At 35.9% G+C, this 26629-nt stretch overlaps 5 protein-coding genes and 1 long non-coding RNA gene across 6 annotated transcripts; 2 read left to right on the top strand and 4 right to left on the bottom strand.

Annotated features, from left to right (window-relative positions):
• Positions 1–153: 153 nt before the first annotated feature.
• Positions 154–3055, bottom strand: LOC103874107 (E3 ubiquitin-protein ligase SIS3). Its single transcript, XM_009152531.3, has 10 exons — positions 2484–3055; positions 2346–2384; positions 2139–2205; positions 1994–2067; positions 1684–1822; positions 1500–1592; positions 1342–1407; positions 1112–1234; positions 912–1025; positions 154–783 (listed from the first exon to the last, which is right to left on the bottom strand). Exons 1-10 carry the CDS (start codon positions 2510–2512, stop codon positions 448–450), a joined length of 1080 nt encoding a protein of 359 aa, XP_009150779.1. The 5' UTR covers positions 2513–3055; the 3' UTR covers positions 154–447.
• Positions 3056–11285: 8230 nt separating this feature from the next.
• On the top strand, positions 11286–13591 carry LOC103874126 (glutamyl-tRNA reductase 2, chloroplastic). The gene is made up of 4 exons (XM_033290391.1): positions 11286–11537; positions 11622–11829; positions 11913–12154; positions 12324–13591. The coding sequence occupies exons 2-4, from the start codon at positions 11625–11627 to the stop codon at positions 13425–13427; spliced, it is 1551 nt and encodes a 516-aa protein (XP_033146282.1). The 5' UTR covers positions 11286–11537; positions 11622–11624; the 3' UTR covers positions 13428–13591.
• Positions 13592–13898: 307 nt separating this feature from the next.
• Positions 13899–16170, bottom strand: LOC103874137 (protein EDS1B). Its single transcript, XM_009152557.3, has 3 exons — positions 15788–16170; positions 14965–15720; positions 13899–14860 (listed from the first exon to the last, which is right to left on the bottom strand). Exons 1-3 carry the CDS (start codon positions 16109–16111, stop codon positions 14138–14140), a joined length of 1803 nt encoding a protein of 600 aa, XP_009150805.1. The 5' UTR covers positions 16112–16170; the 3' UTR covers positions 13899–14137.
• Positions 16171–16588: 418 nt separating this feature from the next.
• On the top strand, positions 16589–18870 carry LOC103874146 (B3 domain-containing protein REM7-like). Its single transcript, XM_033290394.1, has 2 exons — positions 16589–17797; positions 17868–18870. The coding sequence occupies exons 1-2, from the start codon at positions 17372–17374 to the stop codon at positions 18255–18257; spliced, it is 816 nt and encodes a 271-aa protein (XP_033146285.1). The 5' UTR covers positions 16589–17371; the 3' UTR covers positions 18258–18870.
• Positions 18871–20247: 1377 nt separating this feature from the next.
• Positions 20248–21944, bottom strand: LOC117134250. Its single transcript, XR_004458475.1, has 2 exons — positions 21759–21944; positions 20248–20869 (listed from the first exon to the last, which is right to left on the bottom strand). It is a non-coding gene; the product is annotated as an uncharacterized LOC117134250 (long non-coding RNA).
• Positions 21945–22369: 425 nt separating this feature from the next.
• LOC103874154 (protein EDS1B) lies at positions 22370–24783 on the bottom strand. Its single transcript, XM_009152573.3, has 3 exons — positions 24328–24783; positions 23503–24249; positions 22370–23302 (listed from the first exon to the last, which is right to left on the bottom strand). Exons 1-3 carry the CDS (start codon positions 24637–24639, stop codon positions 22583–22585), a joined length of 1779 nt encoding a protein of 592 aa, XP_009150821.1. The 5' UTR covers positions 24640–24783; the 3' UTR covers positions 22370–22582.
• Positions 24784–26629: the final 1846 nt, after the last annotated feature.

Raw genomic sequence — 26629 nt, 5'->3', positions numbered from 1 at the left:
TTTTATGAAAAGGATTTGAGAAAATATATAGATTTTAAATGGGTAATGAATTATGAATGTAAACATAAACTATACAATTTTGAGGTGTAAATGTGTAATGTATGCTATGAAATTAGTCAACTGCTCACATGATTTGGGTAAACAAAAATAGAATTTGGTGTCAACCTGAGGAAACCATAACTAAGCAAAAGTAGTAAGAACATCCTCTACCGTTAAAGAGTATGGACATGTACAGTTCTTCATTCCCAATGTAAAACCCCAAATATTGTTTTTTTTTTCCTTTTCTTTCAACCCCCCCAATTTATTTACATTGTAAGAGTGTCAAAGGTGAAAACTTACAAGGGGTAGGAAGACTCAAAATGTGCTAATTATTATTATTTTTCCTTCGATCAGTCGAGAGTTAGTAATGAGTAGAAAAACCATAGACTCGACTCACACTTATGTCTCTCATCTCCCAGATGGAGATCGACCAGCCAAGACAGGAGGAACTCCACCGTTCTCTGCAGTCTCCAGAGCGGTGTCAGTATGGACCGGGTGAATTAGAGACTGAAGTCTCAGGAAGTAGCTCTCGCTTTGTGGTTGGCTTCTTATGTACCGAGCTTCTGTTGTTTCCGTGTTCCCCTGTGGGGGCTGTTGTGTTGATGAGCTCTGGAGATTGGATAATGCGCTGAGATCGAGGTCTGGAAAGACTGAGCACCGGCACCGAGGACATTTCACGTTCAAACGCAGCCACTGGTCTATGCACTCCACATGGAAATTATGGGCGCAAGGTAAACCTCTAACCTGTAAAATTCAGACAATTTCCACTCATCTAAGGAATAAAAGCAGGCAAACACAGTATCGTAGCAAAACTTATGCATAAGAAGTTGGTTAATCCCCTCACAAATGTTAGGAAAAGAGATGTTTAGTACCTCATGTCCAATATGGAACTCCTCTAAGCAGATTAAGCATTCACCGCAATCATCTGGGACGGCTTTTAACCTGAACTTTGGAAGTTCTTGTATGAGTGCCTCCACGGCTTCAGTCTGGATAGAGTAGCTTCGAGTCACATTCACGTTAAGGATAGTTACTTAAATGCTTAACATACTGAGAACAAAACGACGAGACTTGCCTGAGCAGGAGTCAAGTAAAGTCCAGGATGGTATGCAGCAGCAGCATCTTGACTTATGCCTCTCATCTCTTGGCCCGCGGCTTCAAATGCCCAGTCAGGAACCCTAATCATGTCAACTAAAATCTGTCCACAAGTAAACAGAACAAGCGTCAGAAGATAACTGCATTTCCGCAAATGATCTTCTTTGTATAAAAAGAAGTGAAGTTGAACAACTAGATCCTGAAACTCACCCCGAACTCTGAGCTCGGGATTCCCTGCTGAGCACGTAACACGTGCACCTGTCTTCGCGCCAACCACTATCAAGTTAAATTAAAATAAGTACAGTACACTCATATAGCTGGCGTGTCCTCCTCTTCAGAGTAACAAAAGGCTTTGATGAGAGTCTTACCTTTCCGACACAGATGCAAGCAATGCAGAGGAGGCCAGAGTAGCTGAATATCAGCCAAATGAGGAAACCCCATTTTTGGCCTTCTTCAGGTAACTATCACAAGAAGAGAAATAGATAATAAGGCTCAGCAGCAGGATTTGAAACAAGAATAGCCATATGGGCATGATCATGAAAAACTGCTTACACAGCTTTTTGCCCTTGTAAACCATATTGTACCGATTACAGTCCAAGCCCACAGAGATGGATAGAGCAAAAGAGATAGGATAGAGAGCACCACCACTCTCCCACAAAACCCAATGTTCCGTTGTTGACTTCCAAAATCCCTAATACATGCGAAACAAAATTAACATCAGACTTATTTAATATATCCTTACTACCTAACAAGACAGAGAAGCGTTGGCAGTAGCTCTCACTCAGAGATCAAGCTTGCAATTCTAAAGATAACCCAAAACTCAACTGTTAAGAAACATTAAGAAAGTGTAGGAGGAGCTTACAAGCCAAGGGCAGCAGCAAGACCATTGTCAACAAACATTAAGACGCGGAAGATAAAGACGGTGGTGTAATCAACCTGAGGAAGTTAGAATCAAATGAAAAAGCTCACACATAATAAACAAAAGGTCAAGGGAGGGAGGGAGATACCACAATCCATATATGCAAGGGGTAATGGCAAGTATGGTATTTCTTCCAATTGATAGCTACAATGATTCTATCAACCATTAAGGAAACAAGTTCACCTTAAACCCTATCCAAAAATCAATATGAGCTCCTCAATTCCATGAGAAGACCAAAACTACAATTGGATCTTCAAGAGTAACAAAGGAAGAAACTTTATAAAGGGAAGGATACACACTAGTTGCAAGCATCGACAAGAAGAACCCATCGTACCTGCACAAATTTACCCACACAAAGTTAACAAGCGAAACGAATACGAGATGGAAAGTCATCTCCTTTAGATCGATGGGAGTGAAGTGAGAGAGCTCTCACCACTTGAAATCGACACCTCTCATCGCCATTACAGAGGGTAGAAGAGGCGAGTTGTTATCGGGAACCCCTACGAAAGTTTTGAAGATTTCAGAAATGCTTAGCTGCTGATGGAGAGGATTTAGGATCGGCGAGTGGTGCGATGAAGCAATGAAAGCGAAAACGGAAACCTCTGGCTAAGAAAGAAGGGTTCACGATTGATGCGTTTGTTTTCCGTCATGTCATGTTTATCACTAATGTGGATCAAGTTCAACGTAGCTTTTCACAGGTTAGGTTTGTTCAACTTCGAAACGAATAAAAACAAAAGATTGGTACTTTACTAGGTTCAATATTGTAAATAACCATATATCTACATGAAAATATAGTTATTAGTTATACCAAATATTGTCTTACCTAATTTCTAGAAAATGATGTTAAAGTACATTATCTACTAACTTTAAAAAAATTTATACAAAGGTCTGCCTTAGCTTAGTGGCTATATGTGGTAATCGACCCTTTAATAACTGTTTATATTATCAATATACTAAAAATATTTCTTATAATATTATTTGAAAAGTTAGATTCCTACATATCGCACTCAAGTTAATTTTTATGATAGTCAATTAGGTTAATAACCCTAAAACTATTATGTAATTGGCATTAGCTCTGGGACGGATCGGATATCCGAGGTATTTTGAGAATTGCTATCCGGATCTGGATTCGGGTTCTCCGGATATCCGGACTAAAATCCGAATACCCGCGGATATCCGGATCCAGATCCTTTTTAAAAACTAAATTAAAAACTAGCTAATTAAAATGATTTATCTTATTTATTTAGCCTATTATTATTTTTTAAATGAAATATTATTGAAATTGAATAAAATTTTAAAAATTCATTATTTTATATAAAAATTATATATAGTATACATATATAAATATAATTAAATTTTAAATATTTTAAATAAATAGTAAATTCGGATCTGGATAAAAACCAACAATCTGACACTTTGGATGAACCGTTGACATTATGCACATATTGCTTCTTGTTGTTAGATAATGCTTGGGTTTTGTGGACAAAGCCTTGATGTAGGAGGAAGTCCTTGATCTGAGAGTGTGAAACTTAGGGGTTGAGTTCAAGACCACACCTTGAGATCTTGTAGACTGTGGAAGTGATTTGGTTGTGGTTGAATAAGAAACTTAGAAAGAAGACAAATGGCATTTTTTTCTCCGATTTTATAAGAGACATGAAATTTTTTTAAAAAATATATGTTAAATTTCTCAAAATAAACTATCTTTTCAAAAACTTGTGCAGCCTAACTTTGAGAAACAAATAATCTTTTATCAAACCAGAAACATGATTATCTTGTGGCAAGCCACAAAAACAGTCCTTCTGCAAGTTAAAAATTTCCTTGTTGCAAGGATGATAAGCATCGATTTCTAACTTGTCGATCCACCTGTTTTGCAAGAGATACTGCTGTAATGGGAGTACCACCGTGTCTCATGTCGTTTTTCTCTCTTTCTATATAGCATGAATGGAGGCATGTTGGGCATATGCCTCCATTCATGTCCATTATTAACTCCATTAATTCTAGCTACTTTGTGGTGAAACTAGATTGCAGCATCATTTGCATCACTAGCGTCCAGACTTATATGAACATTCAAAGAAAAGATGATCCCGAGTTTCCAAAGGGTCTTGACAAAGAACATATGCCGAATATTATCGTTGGCAGTCCAATTGAACATTCTATCTCCATTCGCCAACCTATTTAGATATGCAAGCCAATGAAAGAAGAAAACTTTGGAGTACTATGCTGAGACCATACTCCTTTTGGTCATTGTAGTGGATGTGCTTATTTATGGTCAATTCCCAAGTGAGCTTTGTCTTGAAGACATGCTTGAACTTGTGGTTACTCTATTTCCATAGTGATTGAGCCTTCACTGTTGTCGACTTTACTTTTTGGGCTTCGATGATTGTTTCTAAATCATTTAAAAGATCATATGTATGACGATGTGTCTTCTACGAGTTACCATAACTTCAGAGATATTGCAGTTGATTTTAGGTCACGTCTGGTAACTTGCAACAATGAAAAATTTAAATAATAAAAGAGACAATAAATGTAGTTAAGAAAACTAAATATTTAATTGGGGTAGTTTAATATTTCAACACCAAAAAAATACTATGTGTGTGAGTGCTTGACTCTATATAACGTTAATAAAGTAGAGTAAACAAGTTTTCAGCTGACTTACTCTATTATTAACCAATCAGGTGGAACATATATTCAGCCACTTACGCCAAAAAGAAACAAAGCTGAGGTAATATGTTTCTCTAGAACCGGGGCTTCTAGCTCTAGTGGTAAAGAGCTTACAGTTGTGAATACTGCCACCTGAGTTCGAATCCCGGCCACTAGGAAATTAACATTTCGGTATTGCCAAGGACAGAGGACCGACACGTGGCAACACGTGACTAATCTGGATCACTTCTGTGGGGCCAGGATACCTCTGTATAATTCAAAAAAAAAAATCTGTTTCTCTAGATTAGTAGAAAGAAAAATGTTGCTATGAGTTTCACTATTACTTTTCTTCTTCTCTTTACCTTTTTTATTTCACCTTTTTCCTCCATTTGTTACAAGTCACAACTTATATGTGAAGGAAAAGTGGTGCAAAGTTTCATATTATGTAAATGAATCTTTGGTTAACTATTTTAGTAACGGAACTGAACAAATTCTTACTCATCATCATAAAGAACAGGGTGAATTCATGCCTGCACCATCAGTTTCTGGGTGATAAATATATATAATTTAACACTGCACATAAATATTTCCAAACTATAATTTAATAGAGTAGATGCATAACCAAATTAACTAGCCGTCGACAGACTGTTTTTTCAGTTTTGCCTCTCCGGCGTCCGGCTTTTGCCGGCGCTGTGAGAGGTTTCTCTCCCCCGTCTTTGTTAACAGTCTTTCATCTGCGGAATTAAGAGCAATCTTGATTGGTGTGAGTTGAGGCGGTACTCTTATTAAACGAGTTACTTCGTCAATGCATTAAAGTGAAGGTGGTAGTTGTAGTAGCTCTGAAGAATCTCACTGGTGGAGACTGGTGATATCTATTTTTACTCTATTTCCCTTGTCCTTTGCGATGGAGTTATTGTGTGCTGAAGTCGTGGGGGTGGCAGAGTGGAGTGTGGGATGGAGGTTTGCCTTTTGACGGTTGTCTCCTGACCTGTTCCGCTAAGGAACAGTGTTGCTGTGAGTGGGGGTTTTTATTGGTGGTTTATCAATGGTTACCTGCTGTATTGAAAAGGATCGTGTTAGTACTAGTGGTGCTTCGTTTGGCATGTCCGTAGTGTGGAGTTGCATCGGAGCGCATGGATATCCCATTCACATCGGAGGCGGTGGCAGCTGGAGAAATGGTGCTTTATTAGGCATGTTCGTGGTGTGGAGTCACATGGAAGGCATTTGTAGAGCCCATTCACAGTCCAATGGTGTCTTGGTTGGATATGGAGACAACTCTATAGCCACGGTTATTTATTGCAACAGGGCCAGCGGACTATGAATCCAAATTTTGGATCATAATTATTTTTGAATTGAATAAAAGTTCTAAGTTCTCATAGTTTCAATAGATTGGAAGCTTTTTAATGAGAAAATATTTAAAGGTCATCGTGGGAAGACTCTCTGGTCGCTGGACCCTTCATCTCCGATGAGGAATCAAGCTGTTATGGTAATCGTGGATGATATTATACGTGATCTCATACTGCAGTTTTACAAATTTGAGAATGCATGCATCTCATGGTTATGTCACTTTTGGATTTAGAAGCCAGGGTTGCTAAAAAGATGATGGAAGTTGGTCTGAAATAACCATTTTGTTGGTTAGACCTACCTTCTTTTTGGCTTTGTTTTATATTATCGTTAGCTTATTTATACCACCTACTGGTGGATGTATGTGTTGATCACAGAACTCTGTTTCTGTTACAATTTCAATAAATCATTGTTAAAAAAAAATTAAGAAGTCAATGAAAATTCAAGCTTTGAGTCATCATATTTTTGAATGAGTTATTCTTGGGTTCATCCTCTAATGTGAATATGTAGGTTCAACAACCAATAGAAATTAGTTATTTCATATTTAATATCTTTTAAAGAAAGAAACAAAATATAGTCAATTTATATCATAATTTTAAAATAACAACGTAAAAATAATAAAAAAATAGTACTAGTTGCAAAAAAAAAAAGATTTTTTAAAAAGAATTTTTAACGTCGTCAACAAAACACTAAATCGTAAACTCTAAACCTTAAATCGTAAACTCTAAACCCTTGGATAAACTCTAAACCTTGGGTAAACCATAAATTATTGGATAAATTCTAAACCCTAAATCAAAAATACTGAAAACTAAATCTTAAAAATACTAAATCCAAGGGTTGGGATTAAGGGTTTAGTGTTTTTAAAATTTATTGTTTATTGTTTTTGATTTAGGATTTAGGATTTATCCAAGGTTTATGGTTTACTTAAGGGTATAGGCTTTAGGATTTTGCCGACGACATTAAAAATATTTTTTAAATTTTTTTTACAACTAGTACTATATTTTATTTTATTTTTTTTTAATTTAAAATCATGATATAAATTGATAATATTTTGTTTTATTTTCTAAAATATACTGAATACTCCCTCTGTTCCATAAAATTACATATTCTAGAGAAAAATTTTGTTTCAAAAAGATCCATCTTTTATATTTTCAATGCATATTTTATTAACTAATTGCAAACTTCAAAAAACGTAATTGCACTAGTTTAATTTTTATTGGCTTAAATTTATGGAAAAAAAAGATAAATACAAAAAACTATGCAAATTTAAGGTGTTTTATTAAGATGTGTAAAAAATCTAGAATATATAACTTTAAAGAACAAAGATAGTATAAAATACTAATTCTTATTAGTTGGTGAAACTAAAGGGGCTAACGTAAAAATAACTCTTTTAGAATCACTAGATTTTTTAACCGCGCTACGCGCGGATAAGATATTATATGTATTTCTCAATTCTAAAAAAATATGTATAATATTGTATTACATTGTTTAAATAATATAAAATAAGACTACATAACATAAATATATTTTTAAAATTTTCTTTGTGGAAATCATTATGTTGTTTGATTGTTGTACTTGGTTCACATATTTGCATAGATATTTGTGATAGATGAATAACTATATTTTTATTATCAGTAAATAATATATATTTATTATATAATATAAGAAAAATGAAATTACTTACTAAATGAATGTGCATATGTATTATCTAATTCAACTTTATAAAGTACTACTCATAGTTCATATATCATTTATGTTCATCTTATTTTTTTGTCCATCATTTCTTTAAACATCTTGAAATAATTGATTCTAATTAATAATAAATTTTTGGCTGGAAAAAAAAAATTAAATTTGTCTAATTTTCGTTTAAATATTTTATTAATATTGTCTAAGAAGCTTTCAAGTGATATCATAGTTTAATTTTTATTAGCTTTTTTTGTTAATTTTTAGAGTTTTTTGTATTTAAGATTTTTTTCCATATTAAGCTTCTATTTCTTTTACAGAATATATATATATATATATATATATGTCATAAAAATTACCATCAAATCAGTTTTACTTATTTATTATTTTGTTTTTAATGAAAATATATTTTTTAAATAATTTAATTTAAAATAAAGTTATATATTAATTTGTTGTATTCTAACAATTTGATTGATTTAGTTAATTTGCTTTGGTGGATAATTTAAAAAGTTTTCATATGAATAAGGAAAAGCAAGCTTATATATGTCATAAAAATTACCATCAAATCAGTTTTACTTATTTATTATTTTGTTTTTAATGAAAATACTTTTTTAAATAATTTAATTTAAAATAAAATTATATATTAATTTGTTGTATTCTAACAATTTGATTGATTTAGTTAATTGCTTTGGTGGATAACTTAAAAAGATTTCATATGAATCGGGAAAAGCAAGCTTATATTGTTATATTATATTTATTTGTGTATATATAATATAATATATATATATATATAATGCTAGTGTAATAAAGAAAAAACATTTTTTTTGTGTAACTTCAAAAAGATACATTATTACAATTTGAAATTAACTAATAAGACAAAAACAGTTTTAAAATCACTTCTGCAGCCCCAGCAACAATTGGCATAGCCTGTCTGTAACCACCACAAACACAAGCAACAACGTCAGTTACCAAAAAAAAAAACGAACCAACTTGGCATAGGAATGAAAGAGAACAAAGCATAGAAGAATCATTCTCAAATTCTTCCGCAGAACCACAGTTAGTTAGATCAATCTCCAAACAGTTTAGGATTAACTGTGGTCACCAACATCACAGAGTGAATTTTATCCCCTGATTTCAAGAGGCCCCTAAAGGTTGATGCAGTCTCATACCACAAAATAAGTACACAGTGACGTCCATGTCGTGGAAACAATAAGTAGACAGTTTCAACAAAACATAAAAACAAATCCCAACAATGAACTGATCAACTATCAAGTAGTAGGTTGGAGTCATGTTCCAGGCAAAAACTAACCTAAACAACACAATATAAATCTAAACCAAGATGCTAGACTACTTGAGATCATAAATAGCAAGGACAACCTGAATCCGTGCTCTCGACTTTGTCTGCATGTTCTTGATAGTCTCCCCGGCCAATGATCACACCAACCTGCCGAAGATGGATTAGATATCACTTAAAAATGGCCAGGCAGAACAATTACCAGGGAATACCATCATTTGGAACTTTGATCTATATTTGTTCTGGGGCCCCTCTTACAAAAAGAGCAGGTATACCTTCTCCTTCAGTCTAAGATTGCAGCAGGAGAAAAAAAATGTTACGTCCGACAGTAAAAACAAAAGTTGTCGATTAAATAGAAACCAAGATAATTTATAACCTGAGCTATAACTTCATTGATAAGCTTCTCTGCTTTTTCAATAAAAGCAAGATTCCCAACTATCTCCACCGGTCTTAGTGCTGAATTTAGATCAGCCTGTGCATCCCTCCAAATTTAGATTTTGACACCAGAACTGAGCTGAAGATTCCTTACTATCTCCCCACCTTTACCAATAAGCATGCCAACCTGTGAAGTATGTGGAGAAAATAAATAAGTGGATATATAACCCTGTAAGATTCATTCACACAAGAGTCAAAAGAGAAAACTAAACTGAACAACCTTTAAACTCGGGACTTCTATCTTGCGAGTTGTGGAATGGGTATCACCAACCTCCTTATGAGAACCCCCATTAACGTCTTTACTTCTGTCGCCACCCTCTTCAAGAGAACCACCGCCGTCGGCTTCCTTAGATTACATAACAAACAGATGGAGACACGATCCAAGACGTTGATGATGAGGATGGGAATGCTGCGGCATCTCCTTGAAACATCTCATTAAACAGATCTTGTACCTGTTCAAAACTGTCCCCTGAATTATTCTCATGCCAAAATCAACATCTCAAATATCAAACAATCAGTCATGTCTAATAATAAATCAAAGGGAAAAACTAATGCAGAGTCTTACACTATGCAGAGATTCATCATGGCCGCCATCTCGTTCAAGAAATCTCCCATTCCATGTAAACCCAAAATGATTCATCACCACATAGTTCATAAAGAAGACATGTCAATAAACATTGCACTATCTTTTAGCAAAAAAAAAAAAAAAAAAGAATTTACGTTTTCGTCAGCTTTATCATCATCACTATTATAAGCTCCAACATCATACACGAACCTCTTGTTGGAGTCAGACGAAACTATGTTCCCACAACAAATAGAAAAAGAAAACCTTAATCAGACACATAAACAATACTTTTATAATAAAAAAAAGTACACAGATCAAGGAAATAACAGAAGATCCTCTGTATCCAATAATAAATCAAATTTGTTTCCGTGATAAAATAATTTAGAAGACAAAGATGAAGAAAAAGAGAGTATAAACCTCTTGGATAACCTGGAAATTTCTTCTTTACTTCATCTACACAGTTTCTTCTACAAATTTAGACATAAGAGACATATGAGGCAGAGCTAGACAATCGATTAAGATGGGGGGAGATGTAGAGTTAGCAGTAGATTCACGATTTACTGCTCCATGGAAACCAAAAGGGCTATTTATGTTTCTCAGAGGAGACTGAACCGATTGAGAGATGAAGATATCCAAAAAAAACAGGCTTGGCATCGAAGAGGATGATAATGTTTGATCGGTACGGTGGAAGAGACACCGGATTGGCCGGTACGTTTGATCGGCTCAGCGGAGGAGGCTCCGTCTGTTCCGTTTGATTGCTTCGAGATAAAACCGCCGGAAACAGTTGAATTGCGGTTGGAATTCATTGCAAATTTCGATTGTGATAGTGTAGACTATCTTGAGCAAGATAGAGATATAAATAAAATCAGAGGGAGAGATGCGAAAAGAACCCATAAATGATGGATTCATTGCACATAGATGGAGTGGAGTCGATTGATCGACTTTCCGTTGAGAAGATGAACGTCCAAGAACGAAGAGAAGAAACAGAGAAGGCATCGTGGAAGAGAAAGCTTGTTACGGTTTCTAGAGGGTGGGCTAACTGGGCCTGAAAACTGAACAAAAAAATTAAAAAAATTGAAGCCCAAAATACCCAATCCCATTGGTGTCATGGAAAAAACCAGCGATCCTATTGGTCGATTTTTTAGTATGACGTGGAGGGCCTCTCTGATGAGGATATTCTCCTTTTAGTATAGTTTAGATATGATAGTCAGAATTGAAAACAATGTCGTTTTGCTTCTTCCTCATTATTTATTTATTTATTTAAAAAAGATTTTATTATTTACAGACTCACGGTGAGAAGTCTTAGCGACAGCGGAGCAGCGTCATCAGAGAACCCATTTGTCCGTAGCCAGCCACCAAGGGAAACCGCCATCCTCCGACGGGACAACGTCATCAACCAAAATCGCTCCTTACCATTCTGATGCAACAGAACACGCCTCGTTAAGACAGCTGACGCGATCTGTCGCAGAGAAGAAAGGAGGCCCTTTCCAACACACCACCGTTGCTAATTTGTTCCGTCGTTGAAGGTTTTAATTTTTATCCCAAACATCTTTCCTCTTCTTCACTTTTTGTCTGAGATTATATTTCCTTGTAAAAAAAAAAAAATCAAGGCTATGGCGGCTGTTTCGGGTGCATTTGTTGTTAGCCAGACCTCGTTATCATCATCGAAACACCATTCTCCATCTTCTTCTCCCACGATGTTATTAGGCGTTCGTGCTTTTCCGACGAACAGCAAGACAACTCGAGGTCTGATCCGTTGTCAGCTTTCTTCATCAAGTGTCTCGGCTCTTCAGCAGCTTAAGAAGTCCGCCTTTGACAGTAACCAATCTCTCTGCCTTTCCACTTTTTGTGTCATGATTGCGTTTGAGATTCTGATAGGTATATACTCTCTCTCTCTCTAGGATACACAAAGGAGAGAAGCAGCATTGTGGTGATTGGTCTTAGCATCCACACTGCTCCTGTAGAGATGCGCGAGAAGCTTGCCATTCCTGTTGCTGAATGGCCTCAGGCTATCTCTGAGTTGTCCGCTTTGAATCATATTGAAGAAGCCGCTGTTCTCAGCACCTGTAACCGGATGGAGATCTATGTCTTGGCTCTCTCTCAGCACCGTGGTGTCAGAGAAGTCACTCAATGGATGTCCAAGGTTTTTTTTTTTTTTTTGTCTCTTTCTCTTACTACACTTGAGTGTCTTGTTTGTATGTGTTTTGAGCATTAAGGGACCAGCTTTGATAATTATTCAACATTCTCAATATTTGATAGTTATATTGTTGAATCTGTTAGTGTTACAATCATGCTATTTGGTGTTTTGGCAGAGAAGTGGAATCCCAGTTTCTGACATTTGTCAGCACTGGTTTCTCTTGCACAACAAGGACGCCACGCAACATCTGTTTGAAGTCTCAGCTGGTCTGGACTCTCTTGTCCTAGGGGAAGGTCAGATACTCGCACAGGTTAAACAAGTTAAAGAGAAACTGCGCAACGGGTTTGGTATGGTTATCCCTGGGCTGTTTGAAAAGGCTATCACGGCTGGGAAGCGTGCCAGAGCAGAGACAGGTATTGCCTCCGGGGCTGTTTCCGTTAGCTCTGCTGCCGTCGAGCTTGCTCTCACCAAGCTTCCACCAGGATCTGCATCGTCTGCTGTGATGTTGGTTGTTGGCGCAGGAAAGATGGGGAAGCTTGTAATCAAGCACCTGGTTGCCAAAGGTTGCACTAGGATGGTTGCTGTGAACCGAAACCAAGAGAGAGTTGCAGCTATCCAAGAGGAGATGCCGCCTGGCGTTGAGATCGTTTATAAACCCCTTGATGAGATGCTAGCTTGTGCTGGAGAAGCCAACGTGATTTTCACTAGCACAGCATCTGAGACACCATTGTTCTTGAAGGAGCACGTTGAGACTCTCCCTCTTCCGGGTGCTGCGAGGCTCTTTGTTGATATCTCTGTTCCTAGAAACGTTGGATCTTGTGTCGCTGAATTAGAGGGTACACAGCTTTACAACGTGGATGATCTCAAGGAAGTTGTTGCTGCCAACAAAGAAGACAGGGCGAGGAAGGCAATGGAAGCTCAGGATATAATAACAGAGGAAACTAAAAAGTTTGAAGCGTGGAGGGACTCGCTGCAGACGGTTCCGACAATCAAGAAACTAAGAAGAAAAACAGATAGAATCAGAGCTGATTCGGTTGAAAAGTTCATGTCGAAATATGGAAAAGACATGGACAAGAAGACGAAGGAAGCAGTAGAGGATCTAACCCGAGCTATGGTGAACAAGATCCTCCACGGTCCAATGAAACATTTGAGATGCGATGACACGGAGAACAGACCGCTGCCTGAGACGCTAGAGAACATGGAGGCTCTCAACAGAATGTTTGAACTCGAACTAGAGTTACTCGAGGAGAAGATCAGAGCAAAGATGGAACAAAAATAGAGAGAGAGAGAGAAGTCAGAAGACACGCCTTTTGTTATAAAACGAACTTGAGTAGAACGTGAACATGTCCTCATTGATGTCTTTGATGATAAGTAAGCCACAATTATTCTTTTACGTTTTTGTTTAATAAATATTTATTTACCAAATTTTGAATTTTTGCTTAATGATAGTTGGTACAACACAACACAAACTAGTATGGTGAATATTTTTTACGCCTTTTAGATCATACCTCGGTTTGTCATTGATGTTGGTTGGGTTGGGTTGGGTTGGGTTGGTGTTGAAACTAAGATGATTACAAAAGCTCGGAGATGGATCTTTCTGGTTCAAAAAAATATATTGTTGATGCGGATGAAGATTTACGTGAAGGAGCTTCTGTTACATGGATTTCAGACAAAACATCTTACACAATTATTTAGTGTTTGAAAATGAGAAACAGTTTTGAGTTTAGCTTATTGATTGGTCTCTGTAAAATATAAAGTCAATGATATTACAAGATAACTGTTAAGTGCAAACCAAATTCGACATTAAAATAGAGAACAATTACATATATCTTCATGATCTTAGAGCATGTTTCTTATTTAAGATCATCCTGAAGTAGAAATCAAATTGAAAAACTGAGAGCTATTGATTGCATCTCTTTATTGCACAAAGGAAGTTGCAATAGCTTAAACAATCAACCTTTTTTTTTTCTGGTTCAAGTGTCTCTTGGTTTAACCCATACGCCCTCGTAGGAGAGAACAGAGTTTGTGAAGCTCAGGAAGTGAGTGCCACCACTTTCTGAATGTTGAGCCCTCCAAAAATATATGCTCATCATCTACTTCCTTGTCTATGATCCATCCTTGAAGCAACTCTTCTAGTTTACTAACCTTTACCTTATCATATTCTTTTCCCCTTAGTTCTTCGACCTCGGCCCAAAAGCACGATCCTAAGCTGGATGTCTTTATCTCTTCTGCAGGCCGTCCTGCCTTGAGTAGTTTATGCTCGTACAATCTCTGAGCGTGTTTGTAGCGGTTTGGTCTTCCTTTTCCCATGTAAGGCCCTGTGTCTTCGTTCTTCAAGTGCCTGTGGTAGTTTGCAATATCAAGTGGTTCGACTAGTTTGACGTAGCGAATTTGTAGCTCGATCCACTCACTGCGCCCCTCGAATCCATCTGGAAGTTGACCTTTTTTCAGTAAACCGAACACCTTGTCAAATGAACCAGCTAACTCAGCTCTAGTGACGTTTGCTGTGAAGTCGTCATCTTCAGGAGATTCCTTGAAGGAATCATAGTACCCTTTTGCAAGAGCTAGACACCTTGGCTTGTATACGTTCTCTATCCAGTCCAGCTTCTCTTCTGTTTTAGTCTCTCTTTCCTTGTCCATCTTACTCTGATTATCAACTCTTTTCTTCTCTGCTTCATATGCAGCAAGGAGGCATTTCCTGTCGCTTGTGCTCTGCAAAAAAAAAAAAAAGAAAAAAAACAACAAATGATCTTTCTTTTTTCTTATTCAGCAAGAAATATACAGGGATCAAAGCTTTTTTTTTTTTTTTTTTTTACCAGTCCGAGGTCACTGAGCGCAGATTCTCCTCCATCGAAAGCCAAGTGATCCATGTCAAGATCATTAACCTCCTTCGTTCCCATCGAATCTACCATTTCCTGATAGCTACGGTGATCTTGTATGCTTTCATATAGTCTTAGAGACAACTCTTGCTCATTGCTTGACTGAGAAGCGTAAAACAGAAGCTGGAAAATGGCATCTGAGTTGCTCACTTGGACCAATCTCGTCCCCGTAGAGAAGACAAAAGTCCCTGCGGGTCTATAAGGACTCAGCTCAAGGAAACTTGAAAAAGTTTCCAAAAACGCATTCCCTCCTCCGTCTCCAATCAGTTCACAACCGGCTTGGCGCGAAGCAATTTCTACGTCTTTCATCACCGCTGCGAAGAAACCTGCGATTCCCTGGTCGTTTTCTTGGATCCGAGAAGCTGTATCATCCAGCTTGTAAAGAGCATAAGGCAGAGTTTGCTTTGTTGATGCCTTTGGAGCAAGCATTATCCGAGGGACAATATCGAATCTTGTGACCAAGTTCAGGAAGAACCTGCTCCAGTTCTCTCTCCCAAGCGCGTGCTTGAAGACATTGTCACCCACCAAAGGAGCTCCAAACGTCACACAAAGAGGCTCTGGGAAAGGGAAACCACCAATCTGTTTCTTCGTCAAGTACGTCTCCAAATACCAAACTGTTGCCAAAATTGCAGTTGCCCCTCCTGATGAATGTCCTGTGAACACTATCCTTTTACATTTTTGGCTGCTGACAACCTGATAAAGCAAGTTTTAGACATTAAATGGTCAGAAGTTTTTGACCCAAGTCAAAATATTTACTTACATCATCACGGAATGAGGTTCTTTGAGAAATGAGGATATCAAGATTCTTGAGGAAAGCTTCGTTAACCGTAGCGTCAACGTCGTTGCTGAAGCTTCTCATACAAGGGAACTGTTCACGATTCATCTTAGTTTCTCCAAAGGAAGACCCATTCTCCGGAGCAAACCAATCTTTCTCCGAGAAAGATGGTTTGAAAGAGAAATACACCAACTCCCCTTCTTCTTCCTTGCAAAAATGCTCGGTGTTGTAAGCTATCTTCGATGCCATCCATGATCTGGTTACTAGATCATTACTGATTCCAGCAACAGCAAGAGCTTCTTGCGCCATTGATCTAATCTCTTTCTTGGGGACTTGCTCTTTTTTCTCTCTTTGTTCTATGGGTCTTCTTGCTTATGGTCTTCCTGCGGGTTACTACAGATATAAAGGCAGAAATGCACGGGAAAAGTAATTACCAAAAGTACCCATCGGAAACGTGAGGAGAGAGTTCACTGCAACATGGGGTTTTTGGGGGATATTTTAAGCACTGTTGTCTTTACTTTATGATTGATTAAAATTGACTCTGCTTTAACTATTGGTCATAAGTAAACCAACCCATTCACGTGGGCAGTTCTCATTTCGGTAATAGTTTGTACGTCCGACATGAGTGGAATTTCCAAGCAAATCTCATAAGTTTTTCAAATGAATCTTGCCTTAGAAAATATGTGAGCTTGACTTTTGAAGTCTTCGTCTCCAATAGAGATCCTCTTTTGCTTTCAGACGTTAATAGTTGCGATGACTGTCAGTGGCGGAGGCAGCAATTTATTTTAGAGGGGTCAACTTGGTATCAGATATAATTTGCAGGGGTCAATAAACTAAGACCATGCGCATCAGGGGATCATGAGGGGGTCGTGGACTCGAGTTTTTAAGCCCGAATGATTTAAAGAAAATGAAAAATGGGTTTTAATCGACGAACCGGGCCTTACGCTTGAACCCGTAAGAGGCGAGTTCAAGCCACGCGTCGGGCGCTGAGTGGCTTCTCCTTTCCGCGTTGACGACGAGGTCGAAAGGGTTTCCGCGTAACGCGATTCATTTGTCTCCTCTCTGAAAAACCTAGGGTTTCAAGACGCGGAGGCGACACACCGTGCGACGGCGAATTCCGGAGGTTTTCTCCATCAAATCGACTCTGTAATCTCTTCTCGACGCTCTTAGGTCAGTATTACTTAAATTCACGGTGAGTTAGCGTCGATTGAATGTTCGAAAGGGATTTGCGATTTGTATGATTTAAAATCGATTTGGGAATTTTTTTTTTAGGGTTCTTAATCGATATGGTAGTTCGATTGAGGGTTGAATTGGTTCGATTTTGTGGTGGAAACTCGAAACCGTTTCTCTGAATGTTGAATTGGTTCGATTTTTTTAAAATCGTTTCTCTGAATGTTCGAAAGGGATTTGCGATTTGTGTGATTTAAAATCGATTTGGGGTTTTTTTTTTAGGGTTCTTAATCGATATGGGAGTTCAATTGTGGTAATGTGTGCTAATAATCTGTCGTTAATGTGTGCTAAAAATTGCGATTGAGGGTTCACGGTTTGTTTAAAACTCGATTGTTGCAGATGGAAACTCCCCGAGAACCTCATTTCTTCAAGCCTCTTCTTCCTGGTTTTCAAAGTGGCGTCGCAATACCACTTGACTTCTACTCAAAACACATACAAGGGGCTGAGATCAATAAACCATGGAAGCTAAGATCGGACGCTTCGGATCAAATTTGGGAGGTGATCCGAGAAGGCAGGACACTCACCAAAGGTTGGAAAGAGTTCACCGAAGCACATGATCTTCGAATCGGTGACATTGTCATCTTCAAACACGAAGAAGACATGGTCTTTCATGTGACTCCTTTTGGTCCTAGCTGTTGTGAGATTCTGTATACACATCCTCACATCGTTAAGGAAGAAGCCGACGCGGATGATGCTCCTACTTTCTCATACGACTACTGCTTCTTGGCTGAGGTTACTCCTACAAATCAAAAGGACGACAAAATGGTGAGTAAAATTTAGTTATTTATTTGTTTCTAGTACTGCTTCTTGGCTGATGTTATGTATGTGTTTGTAGTTTCTTCCTGTGGAAGCTATGAGGTGTGGTGCTTTGAACCAACAATGCAAAGAGGTCAAACTTGTCAACAAGGAGGGAAAGTCATGGACTGCGCGCTTCGGATTTAGCGAATCAGACGGCGCATATTACATCACCAGAGGGTGGAGAAAGTTCTGTCGTGATAACAGATGCACCAACGGAGATTTGTTTGTGTTCAACGTGGTTGGAGACGGGACGACAACTCCATTACTGTGTGTATGTCCGGAAAGGAAGGAGTGTACTGAACTACTGATCAAGCACTTTAGCAGAATCGATGGTAAGTCTTCTCATTTGACTTGTTTGTGTTGTCTATATCTTCAATGTTACTACTTTGCTTATGCTTTAACTTGTGTTCTCTTATTCTACAGGTAGCATTGTTTCTACCTCACGAAATTAGATGGCTCTTTTGCGGTCTTTCCTCTCTATCATCTTAACTTGTTTCTTTTTGTTTCATTAGCAACTTATCAACTTATGTATTTCGGTTTGTAAAACTTGAATGGTTTTTCTATGTGAACTTTTATGCTAAGTTAAACATTCTCGAACTTAATTCCTTTGTTGAATGCGTAGACTGATCATCGAACAAAATGTTTCTATGAATTGAATTTAAGTTAAGAAACTTGGCTAAAATTTTAAAACATAGCTTTTCTACATTTGAAAACACAAACCAAAATATTAAAACATTTTTCGAAAGCCAAAACTTAAACTCCAAAACTCTAAAATAGCTTTTCTACATCTAAAAACACAAACCAAAATATTAAAACATATCTCAAAACCAAAACTTAAACTCCAAAACTAAAACATAGGTTGAATAAAATGTTTTCATAAATTTTATAATATATTTTAATATTTTTTTCATGTATTCTGAATAATTTTAAATTTAAAAAAAAATTAAAAAAATATTATTATTTTATTCCTATGAACTCCTTCTTCGGATTCACTAATGCAGAAAACAACAAATTCGGGTTCATAACTGTTTATGGGCCCACAAAAAAATATTAAAAAAATTTGGTGAACCCCAGAGTGGGGTTCACCAATGCTCATGCTCTAAGTACATCAGTTTTTTTTTCTGAAAATACATGTATAATTTTCTTTTTACAAAAGTTTATATGGGTCATCTGACCCCCCTGGTGTAGCACTGGCTCCGCCACTGATGACTGTACAATCGACATCGGTGGTGTTTCGTAGTAACTCATAGATTTATTCACTTTTTATCGGAGATTTCTTCGTCTCTACGCTTTTTTGGTTGAGCAAAGTTTGTATCCACTTACTAAAAAATAATTTGTTTAGCTTGACTTCGATTTCAGAATTAAATACACGCTTTCGTCAACTTGGCTTTCGAAGACTTGTTAAATCTGAAGCCCAAGTTACAAAAAAGAATATTATTAGAAGTCTTCGTCAACTTTTTGTTTTACCCAAATACATATTCGCCAAATTGTATCCGGTCCGAAATTACTCGAATGAATTCGTCAATTCGAACCCAAAGTGTTATTAACCGAATTCGAATGGGTAATCCGAAAAACCCAGAAAAACCCAAAAATATCGATTCGAATGTCCAAATTAATGTACGATATTAATATTTGAAACATATATATACTTCAAATATTCAATTATGGATAAAATATTTAACAATAAGTATTAAAAAATAAATAAATACCTTAAATACTCTATTATATTTGAAAAATTATATATTTTATGTTTTACTTTTAAATTTTACCTTGGATATATCTGAACAGATTCGATAGAACCAGAATCCGAATGATATATGATTACTTTAGATATATCTGAACCGATCCGAACCCGAAGTATTATATCCGAATTCGATTTGTACTTGTAAATTTATTAGAATGACACCTAGGCGGTGTTACAAAACAGAACCGAAATCCGAAAAACCCGATCCGAACCCAAATGGGTATCCGAACGCCCAAGCCTACCTATATTTTTTTTATCAATCCTTATATTTGTCCATATAATATTTTGGCAAAAAAAAAATTATAATAAATAGCTTGACTTGGGTTTCAAGATGTAAACTAATAATCCACTAATATTTACTCTATAATTAGAAATTATTATTTAGGAGGAATATATTGAAATAAGAGTTATTCTTGGGTTTACCCCTAGGGTGAACCTATAGGTTCACCAACCAATAAGATTTAGTTATTTCAAATCTGATATCTTTTAAAAAAGGAAACAAAATATTATCAAATTATATTACGTTTTAAAAATTAAAAAAGTATAAATAAATAAAAATAATAGTAGTTGCAAAAAAAAAGTTTTCAAAAAAAAATTAATACCATAAACAAAACACTAAACTCTTAATCTAAACCCTAAACCCTTTGATAAATTTTAAATTCTTGAATTAAAAAAAAAATATTTTTAACACAATCAACAAAACACTAAACCCTAAATCTTAATCCTAAACCCTAAACCCTTGGGTAAACCCTAAACCCTTAGGTAAACCCTAAACCCTTGAATAAATCCGAAACTCTTGGATCAAATCTTAAACTTTAAGATTTATGATTTATTCAAGAGTTTAGGGTTTACCTATAGGTTTAGGGTTTAGGGTTTAATATTTGTTGGCAGCGTTAAAAATACTGTTGAAAAATATTTTTTTTTTTTTGCGATTAAAAAAACTTCTTTTTGTGATTAATACAATTTTTATTTTAAAAATATAATATAATTCGATAATATTTTGTTTCTTTTTTTAAAAGATACTAAATCTAAAATGACACAATCCTATTGGTTGGTGAACCTAAGAATAAGTTTTTAAATAATCCACCAGCATTTATTTCCGAATGCTGACAAAAAAAAAGCATTTATTTCCGGATAATTCTCTACATATCAAACCGGTTCAAATTTATTTGAACTGACACCAAAGCACACTTTATTTGAGTCATAGTTGCCTCATATCAAGTCGTTTTTATGAAGAGCTATCTATGCTTGGCGGTTCTGTTTACACAATGAGAAAATCTCATGTAAGCTTTTACCTAAGGCTGTTCAATATGGTAAAACCGAACTGTACCGAACCGAACCGAACCGAAATAGACAATATGGTTTGGTTTTGGTATATATCATATAAACCGAATGGATATAATTTTATAACCGTAGGATTTGGATATGGTTTGGTATATAACCGATTAAACCAAATAAATCGAACAAAACCGATTAAAAGTAGAAACATGTAAATATGTATCTATTTTAAAACAATACATGAAAATCTATTTGTTACATAAGTTAAATTTGTGTTAATAACTATTACCATAATTTTCTAGTAATAAAAAACCTTAATTTGTAAAACACTTGAACTATAACTAAATAACAATACATCGCAATTCATATATCTTATTTTCTAAGTATTTTTTTGATCTTTTTGATTTATTTTAGTCTTCACTTAATTAATATGAAGATTATAAATTTGATGGACAATAGTTAATGGAAAATTTTCAATTGAAAAAACATGACTTTAATGAACACTAAATATGGAAGAGTGGAAAAACTTTTTTTTTATGTTTTTGTTTTGTTTCATATTTTTATTTTCAAAATTTCAAACTTTGATTTTAGTTATAGAATTGATTATTTTATTTGATGGTAGAAGTATTTTTACTTTTTTGTTCATCTATTTGAACATGTAATATATTTTTAATAAATGAATGTGTTGACAATATGACTCTAAAATTCATATAATATGATCTCAAACAAAATAATTATGTTTTTTGGTATAAAACCGAATAAACCGAAAACCGACGGTATATAAACCGAACCGAAGTAAATATGGATTTAGAATGGTAGTTATATTTTACTAACCGAAATACCGAAAACCGAAAAAAACCGAACCGAAACCGAACCGATATCCGGATTGAACACCCCTACTTTTACCAGTATTCAGCATAATTGGTTATAGATCACATTTCTTGAGATTCAAAACTCAAACCTTCTGATGTAGAAGTATTAATTTTTTTTTATCAAATCATTAGAGTAAAAGTGCTTCCTAAAAAAAAAAGTCTGAAATTCTATTTAGTTCTTTATAATTTTTGGTTTTATTTTATATTAAGAAAATACAGAAATTCTATTTAGTTCTTTATAATTTTTGGTTTTATTTTATATTAAGAAAATACAGTGCTGAATAATATTTTTTGTCAGGGAACTGAACAGGATAAATTAAAAAAATTCATCAAGAAAATTACGAACTTCATATGATAACCAGTTTTTCATATAAGTAAACTAGCAATGCAGAAGAAGCTCAATGGCAAGTTTTGAATTTTGCATAGGGTTGTAAACATTTTCTTCCTTGGTTATTGTAGTAGCTACAACTTGGAGCGTTCTCACAGCCAAATGTTTTGAGGATTAGAAGTTAGTATTGTTTAACGACATTTTTAGTACATTCAGGCTTCTTTGTAATGATATTATCTCTTTCACTGAATATTTCCTTCTGTTAACGCCAAGGAAGGTTGTTTGTTTCTTTTCCATGCTATAATATGGCTTTAGGCTTAAGAGTGGAAAGCAAATTCGACATTAGAACATAGAGCTATTACATCACTAAACAATGATCCTTAGATCATGTTTCTTATTTTAAGATCAACCGAAAGTGGAAACCAAATTTAAAAACATTAGAATATAGAGCTATAACATCTCTTTATTAGACAAATGTGCACAAGGCACTTCCAATAGCTAAAACTTCTTCAGGTTCAGGTGGCTCTTGTTTAACCCATACGCACTTGCAAGCTAGAGCCGCGTCTGTGAACCTCAGGAAGTGAGTGCCACCACTTTCTAAATGATGAGCCCTCCAGAAATATATGCTCATCATCTACTTCCTTGTCTCTGATCCATCCTTCAAGCAACTCTTCTAGTTTCGTAACCCTTGCCTCATCATATTCTTTTCTCCTGAGTTCTTCAACCTCAGCCCAAAAGCAAGATCCACAGTCAGATCTCTTTATCTCTTCTGCACTCCTGCCTGCCTTCAGTAGTTCATGCTCATACCCTCTCTGAGCGTGTTTGTAACGGTTTGGTCTTCCATGTATCATATAAGGCCCCGTGTCTTCGTTCTTCAAGTGCCTGTGGTAGTTTGAAATATCAAGTGGTTCGATCAATCTACGGTAGCGATTTGCTAACTCTATCCACTCAATGCGCCCCTCAAATCCATCTGGAAGTTGTCCTTCTTTCACTAGACCCAGCACCTCATCATATATACCAGCTAACTCAGCTCTTTTGACGTTTGCTCTGAAGTCTTTCTCTTCATTCGATTCCTTGAAGGAATCATAGTACCCGATTTTATGAGTTAGACACTTTGGCTTGTATTCATCCTCTATCCATACCAGCTTCTCTAATATTGTAGGCTGTTTAGCGTCTATCTTGCTTTGGTTATTGACTTGTTTCTTCTCTGCCTCAAATGCAGCACGGACGCATTGTCTGGCTCTTGTGCTCTGCAAAAGAAAAAGAAACATCAATGAGCACAGCCGGATAAAACATTTGCATTGGCTCCCAAATTTTAAATACTTATTATACATAGGCCGTATGACTCTTATTTATCCAAACTTTTCTTTTATCAAGATTAACCACCCCTAAATCTTAGATCCTTGTAGCTAAAGAATCAAACTATGGAGAAAAGAGAGAAAGGTTATACCAGTCCAAGGTCACTGAGGGCAGATTCTCCTCCATCCAAAGGCAAGTGCTGCAAATCCAATTGATTAACAACTTTCATTGCCATTGAATGCACCATTTCCTCATAGCTATGGTGATCTCTTATGCTTTGATGTGGTCTTAGAGACAATTCTTGCTCGTTGCTGGACTGAGAAGAGTACAACAGAATCTGAAGAATGGCGTCTGAGTTGCTCACTGAGACCAATCTCGTCCCCGTAGAGAAGACAAAAGTGCCTGCGGGTCTATAAGGACTCAGCTCAAGGAAACTTGAAAGTGTTTTTAAAAACGGCTCTCCGTTTCCAATCAGTTTACAGACAGCTTGGTGAGCAACAGTTGCTGTGTCTTTCATCACCGTTGCGAAAAACCCTGTGATGCTCTGGTCATTTCCTTGGTTCCCAGATTTACGACCCAGTTGGGAGAGAGCATAAGGCAGAGCTTGCTTTGTTGATGCCTTTCTAGCAAGCATTATCCGAGGGACGATATCGAATCTTGTGACGAAGTTCACGAAGAACCGGCTCCAGTTCTCTCTCCCAAGAGCGTGCTTGAAGACACTGTCACCCACCAATGGAGCACCAAAGGTCAGACAAAGAGGCTCTGGGAAGAAACCACTCTGCTTTGTGAAGTATGTCTCCAAATACCAAACTGTTGCTAAGATTGCAGTTGCACCACCTGAAGAATGTCCTGTGAACACTATCCGTTGACTTCTCATGCTGTCGACAACCGTTTTCACCTGCAAGTTTCAGGCATAAATGAGTCATATGTTTTCAACTGATGTCCGAAAAAAAGGTCAAAAGAGTTTTTAACTTACAGAATGAGGAAATGAGGTTGAGGCCAGAAGTTTAAGATTCTTGAGGAAAGCTTCGTTAACGGTAGCGTTAACGTCGTTGCCAATGCTTCTCATACAAGGGAACTGTTCACGGTTCATCTTAGTTTCTCCAAATGGAGACGCATTCTCTGGATCAAACCAATCTTTCACCAAGAAAGATGGTTTGAAAGCGAAAAAGACGGTATCGCCTTCTACTTCTATGTGGAAGTGGTCGGTGCTGTAAGCAGTGGTCGATGCCCTCCATGAGGTAGCGATTAGAGCATTACTGACTCCGGCAAGAGCTTCTAACACCATTGATCTAGTATCTTTCGGGAGTGTGGACCTTTTTCCTCTTTGTTCTCTGGGTCTTCTTGGTGGTTATGGTCTTTCTTCTGTTCTGCGGATTAAGTGTAGATATAAAGGCAGAGATGTACGGGAAAAATAAGACCTGTTGTCTTTATGATTGTTTTTTTAGTTGACTCTGCTTTAACTATTGGTCACAGTAAACGAACCTTAGCCATCCATGTGGACAGCTTTCGTTGGGTAATAGTTTTGTACGTCCGACATCGACATGAGTGGAATTTCCAAGCAAATCTCATTCGGCTTTTGTCCTAAAGTTTTTCTCCATGTTAATATTCCCTCTGGTTATATTTTAAGTTATTTTTATTGTTTTATGATATATGATGTTTTCACGTATCTAAATAATTTTTTAATAAAAAACTGTGTAACCAATTACATTTTTAATATTTTCATTTATAGTTAAATAATTATATTTTTAATATTACTTTTAAGAAAATATGTTTTTTTTTATATTGAAATATTTTTCTATTATTCAAACTTGAGGTGGTCTAAGCAATCAAACAATAATAACACAACGAATAAAACTGAGATCTTTATAGATCTGTAATTCTAGATAAACAATCAAAAGTTTTATTTTGTGCATGCAGGATATATGAAATCTTGAAAGTCATGAAGCATAATTGAAGATTCATTATCTAATTCAATTATGTTGCGAAATTTGGCCATGCAAGAGGCTCATTTATCATTGAGATCAGATCATGTAGTCATCTCAAAGTTCAGACATGTCGAATGTTGAATCATACTTTACATCACCTACTATAAGGGAAGTGGATAAATATAGCGTACGAAGACAGTGTTTTGTATCTGAATGCTATCTTTGACATAACTCTTACTTTACAGTAGCGTTTTTTACGAATATATAATAGCATTGGTAATTTAAAACGCTATCTTTACTGAAGCATAAAATAATTAATTTTTCCTCTAACTCTTATTTCACTTTCCCTCTCACTCCACAAAACAATAAAACCTAAACTTTAAACACAACCCCTAAAACTCAAATATTTACCTATTTTAATTTCAAATTTCAACTTTACATTCAAATTTTAATATTTTGAAAATTTTATTTCAAATATTTAATCTAAACTCTAACTAAAAATCTTAAAATTCTAATCTTTTTATTATTTATTTTCAAATCTTAAATCTTATATATCAAACAACAAATCATATGTCATATATACCCAAACCCTATATTATACATTAAATCTTAAACCTTTAATATAAATTCAACTTTATATATTCCAAACTCAAAAACATTTATACTTTCAAATATAAGCTTAATTAACATTTATAAATCAAATTCTATTTTCAAACTCCAAACCTTAAATTCAAAATACTTAGTAAAAAGCAAATTTAACTAATCACTTTATTTAAGTAACATATCATTAAGTTTATAAATATAAATGATAATTTAATTTTTAAACATAACTTTCGATAAAAAAAAAACATAAGTTGTATAAATATTATTCTTTTTTTAATCTTCTTCCTTCTTTCTCATTAGTCAAAACTCTAAACCCTATATCCCTAAATTACAAACCGTAAAATCATATACATAGCCTTTATTTTTTAAGTATTTACATATAAAAGGAAATAAATTTCCTATTGGTTTAAAATAACACACAAGATTGCAATATGTACCCTTAAAATTTTTTATCCAAGGATGGAGATTGTGTTTTGTCCACTCCATTTGTCTTCTCAAACATGACAGAGAGAGATGAGACGTAGAGAGCTAGGAGATTGCAGGAGAAAAAAGAAAAGTCCGGTTTGATTCGTCCCCATCGTCATTAGTCTGAATTCGTTGACGTCGTCACCGGTCTGAATTGGGTGCCCATCGCAGTGCTTCCAATTATTTATGCAAAGTATTCTTTCGTCATCTTAAGTTTTGCGCCTCTATTATCCTAAAATGGAATAACTCTAAAATAGAATTAAATTCTGCTCTAGTGTACTA

Source organism: Brassica rapa, chromosome A01, assembly GCF_000309985.2.
Source record: "Brassica rapa cultivar Chiifu-401-42 chromosome A01, CAAS_Brap_v3.01, whole genome shotgun sequence".
Lineage (NCBI taxonomy): Eukaryota > Viridiplantae > Streptophyta > Magnoliopsida > Brassicales > Brassicaceae > Brassica > Brassica rapa.
The sequence above is the reverse complement of the archived record's forward strand: the minus strand, read 5'-3'. Positions and strand labels throughout refer to the sequence as shown.

Excerpts from the sequence above, each read along its gene's own strand:
- LOC103874107 (XM_009152531.3), bottom strand. The coding sequence starts at position 2,512 with ATGGCGATGAGAGGTGTCGATTTCAAGTG. Across the intron at positions 2,385-2,483 it reads AGAGGTGTCGATTTCAAGTG|GTACGATGGGTTCTTCTTGT; the intron begins GTGAGAGCTCTC and ends AAATTTGTGCAG. Across the intron at positions 784-911 it reads AGTTCCATATTGGACATGAG|GTTAGAGGTTTACCTTGCGC; the intron begins GTACTAAACATC and ends TGAATTTTACAG.
- LOC103874126 (XM_033290391.1), top strand. The coding sequence starts at position 11,625 with ATGGCGGCTGTTTCGGGTGCATTTGTTGTTAGCCAGACCTCGTTATCA. Across the intron at positions 11,830-11,912 it reads TAAGAAGTCCGCCTTTGACA|GATACACAAAGGAGAGAAGC; the intron begins GTAACCAATCTC and ends CTCTCTCTCTAG. Across the intron at positions 12,155-12,323 it reads TCACTCAATGGATGTCCAAG|AGAAGTGGAATCCCAGTTTC; the intron begins GTTTTTTTTTTT and ends GTGTTTTGGCAG.
- LOC103874137 (XM_009152557.3), bottom strand. The coding sequence starts at position 16,111 with ATGGCGCAAGAAGCTCTTGCTGTTGCTGGAATCAGTAATGATCTAGTA. Across the intron at positions 15,721-15,787 it reads GAACCTCATTCCGTGATGAT|GTTGTCAGCAGCCAAAAATG; the intron begins GTAAGTAAATAT and ends TTGCTTTATCAG. Across the intron at positions 14,861-14,964 it reads CGCTCAGTGACCTCGGACTG|AGCACAAGCGACAGGAAATG; the intron begins GTAAAAAAAAAA and ends TTTTTTTTGCAG.
- LOC103874146 (XM_033290394.1), top strand. The coding sequence starts at position 17,372 with ATGGAAACTCCCCGAGAACCTCATTTCTTCAAGCCTCTTCTTCCTGGT. Across the intron at positions 17,798-17,867 it reads ATCAAAAGGACGACAAAATG|TTTCTTCCTGTGGAAGCTAT; the intron begins GTGAGTAAAATT and ends ATGTGTTTGTAG.
- LOC103874154 (XM_009152573.3), bottom strand. The coding sequence starts at position 24,639 with ATGGTGTTAGAAGCTCTTGCCGGAGTCAGTAATGCTCTAATCGCTACC. Across the intron at positions 24,250-24,327 it reads CAACCTCATTTCCTCATTCT|GTGAAAACGGTTGTCGACAG; the intron begins GTAAGTTAAAAA and ends TGAAACTTGCAG. Across the intron at positions 23,303-23,502 it reads CCCTCAGTGACCTTGGACTG|AGCACAAGAGCCAGACAATG; the intron begins GTATAACCTTTC and ends TTTCTTTTGCAG.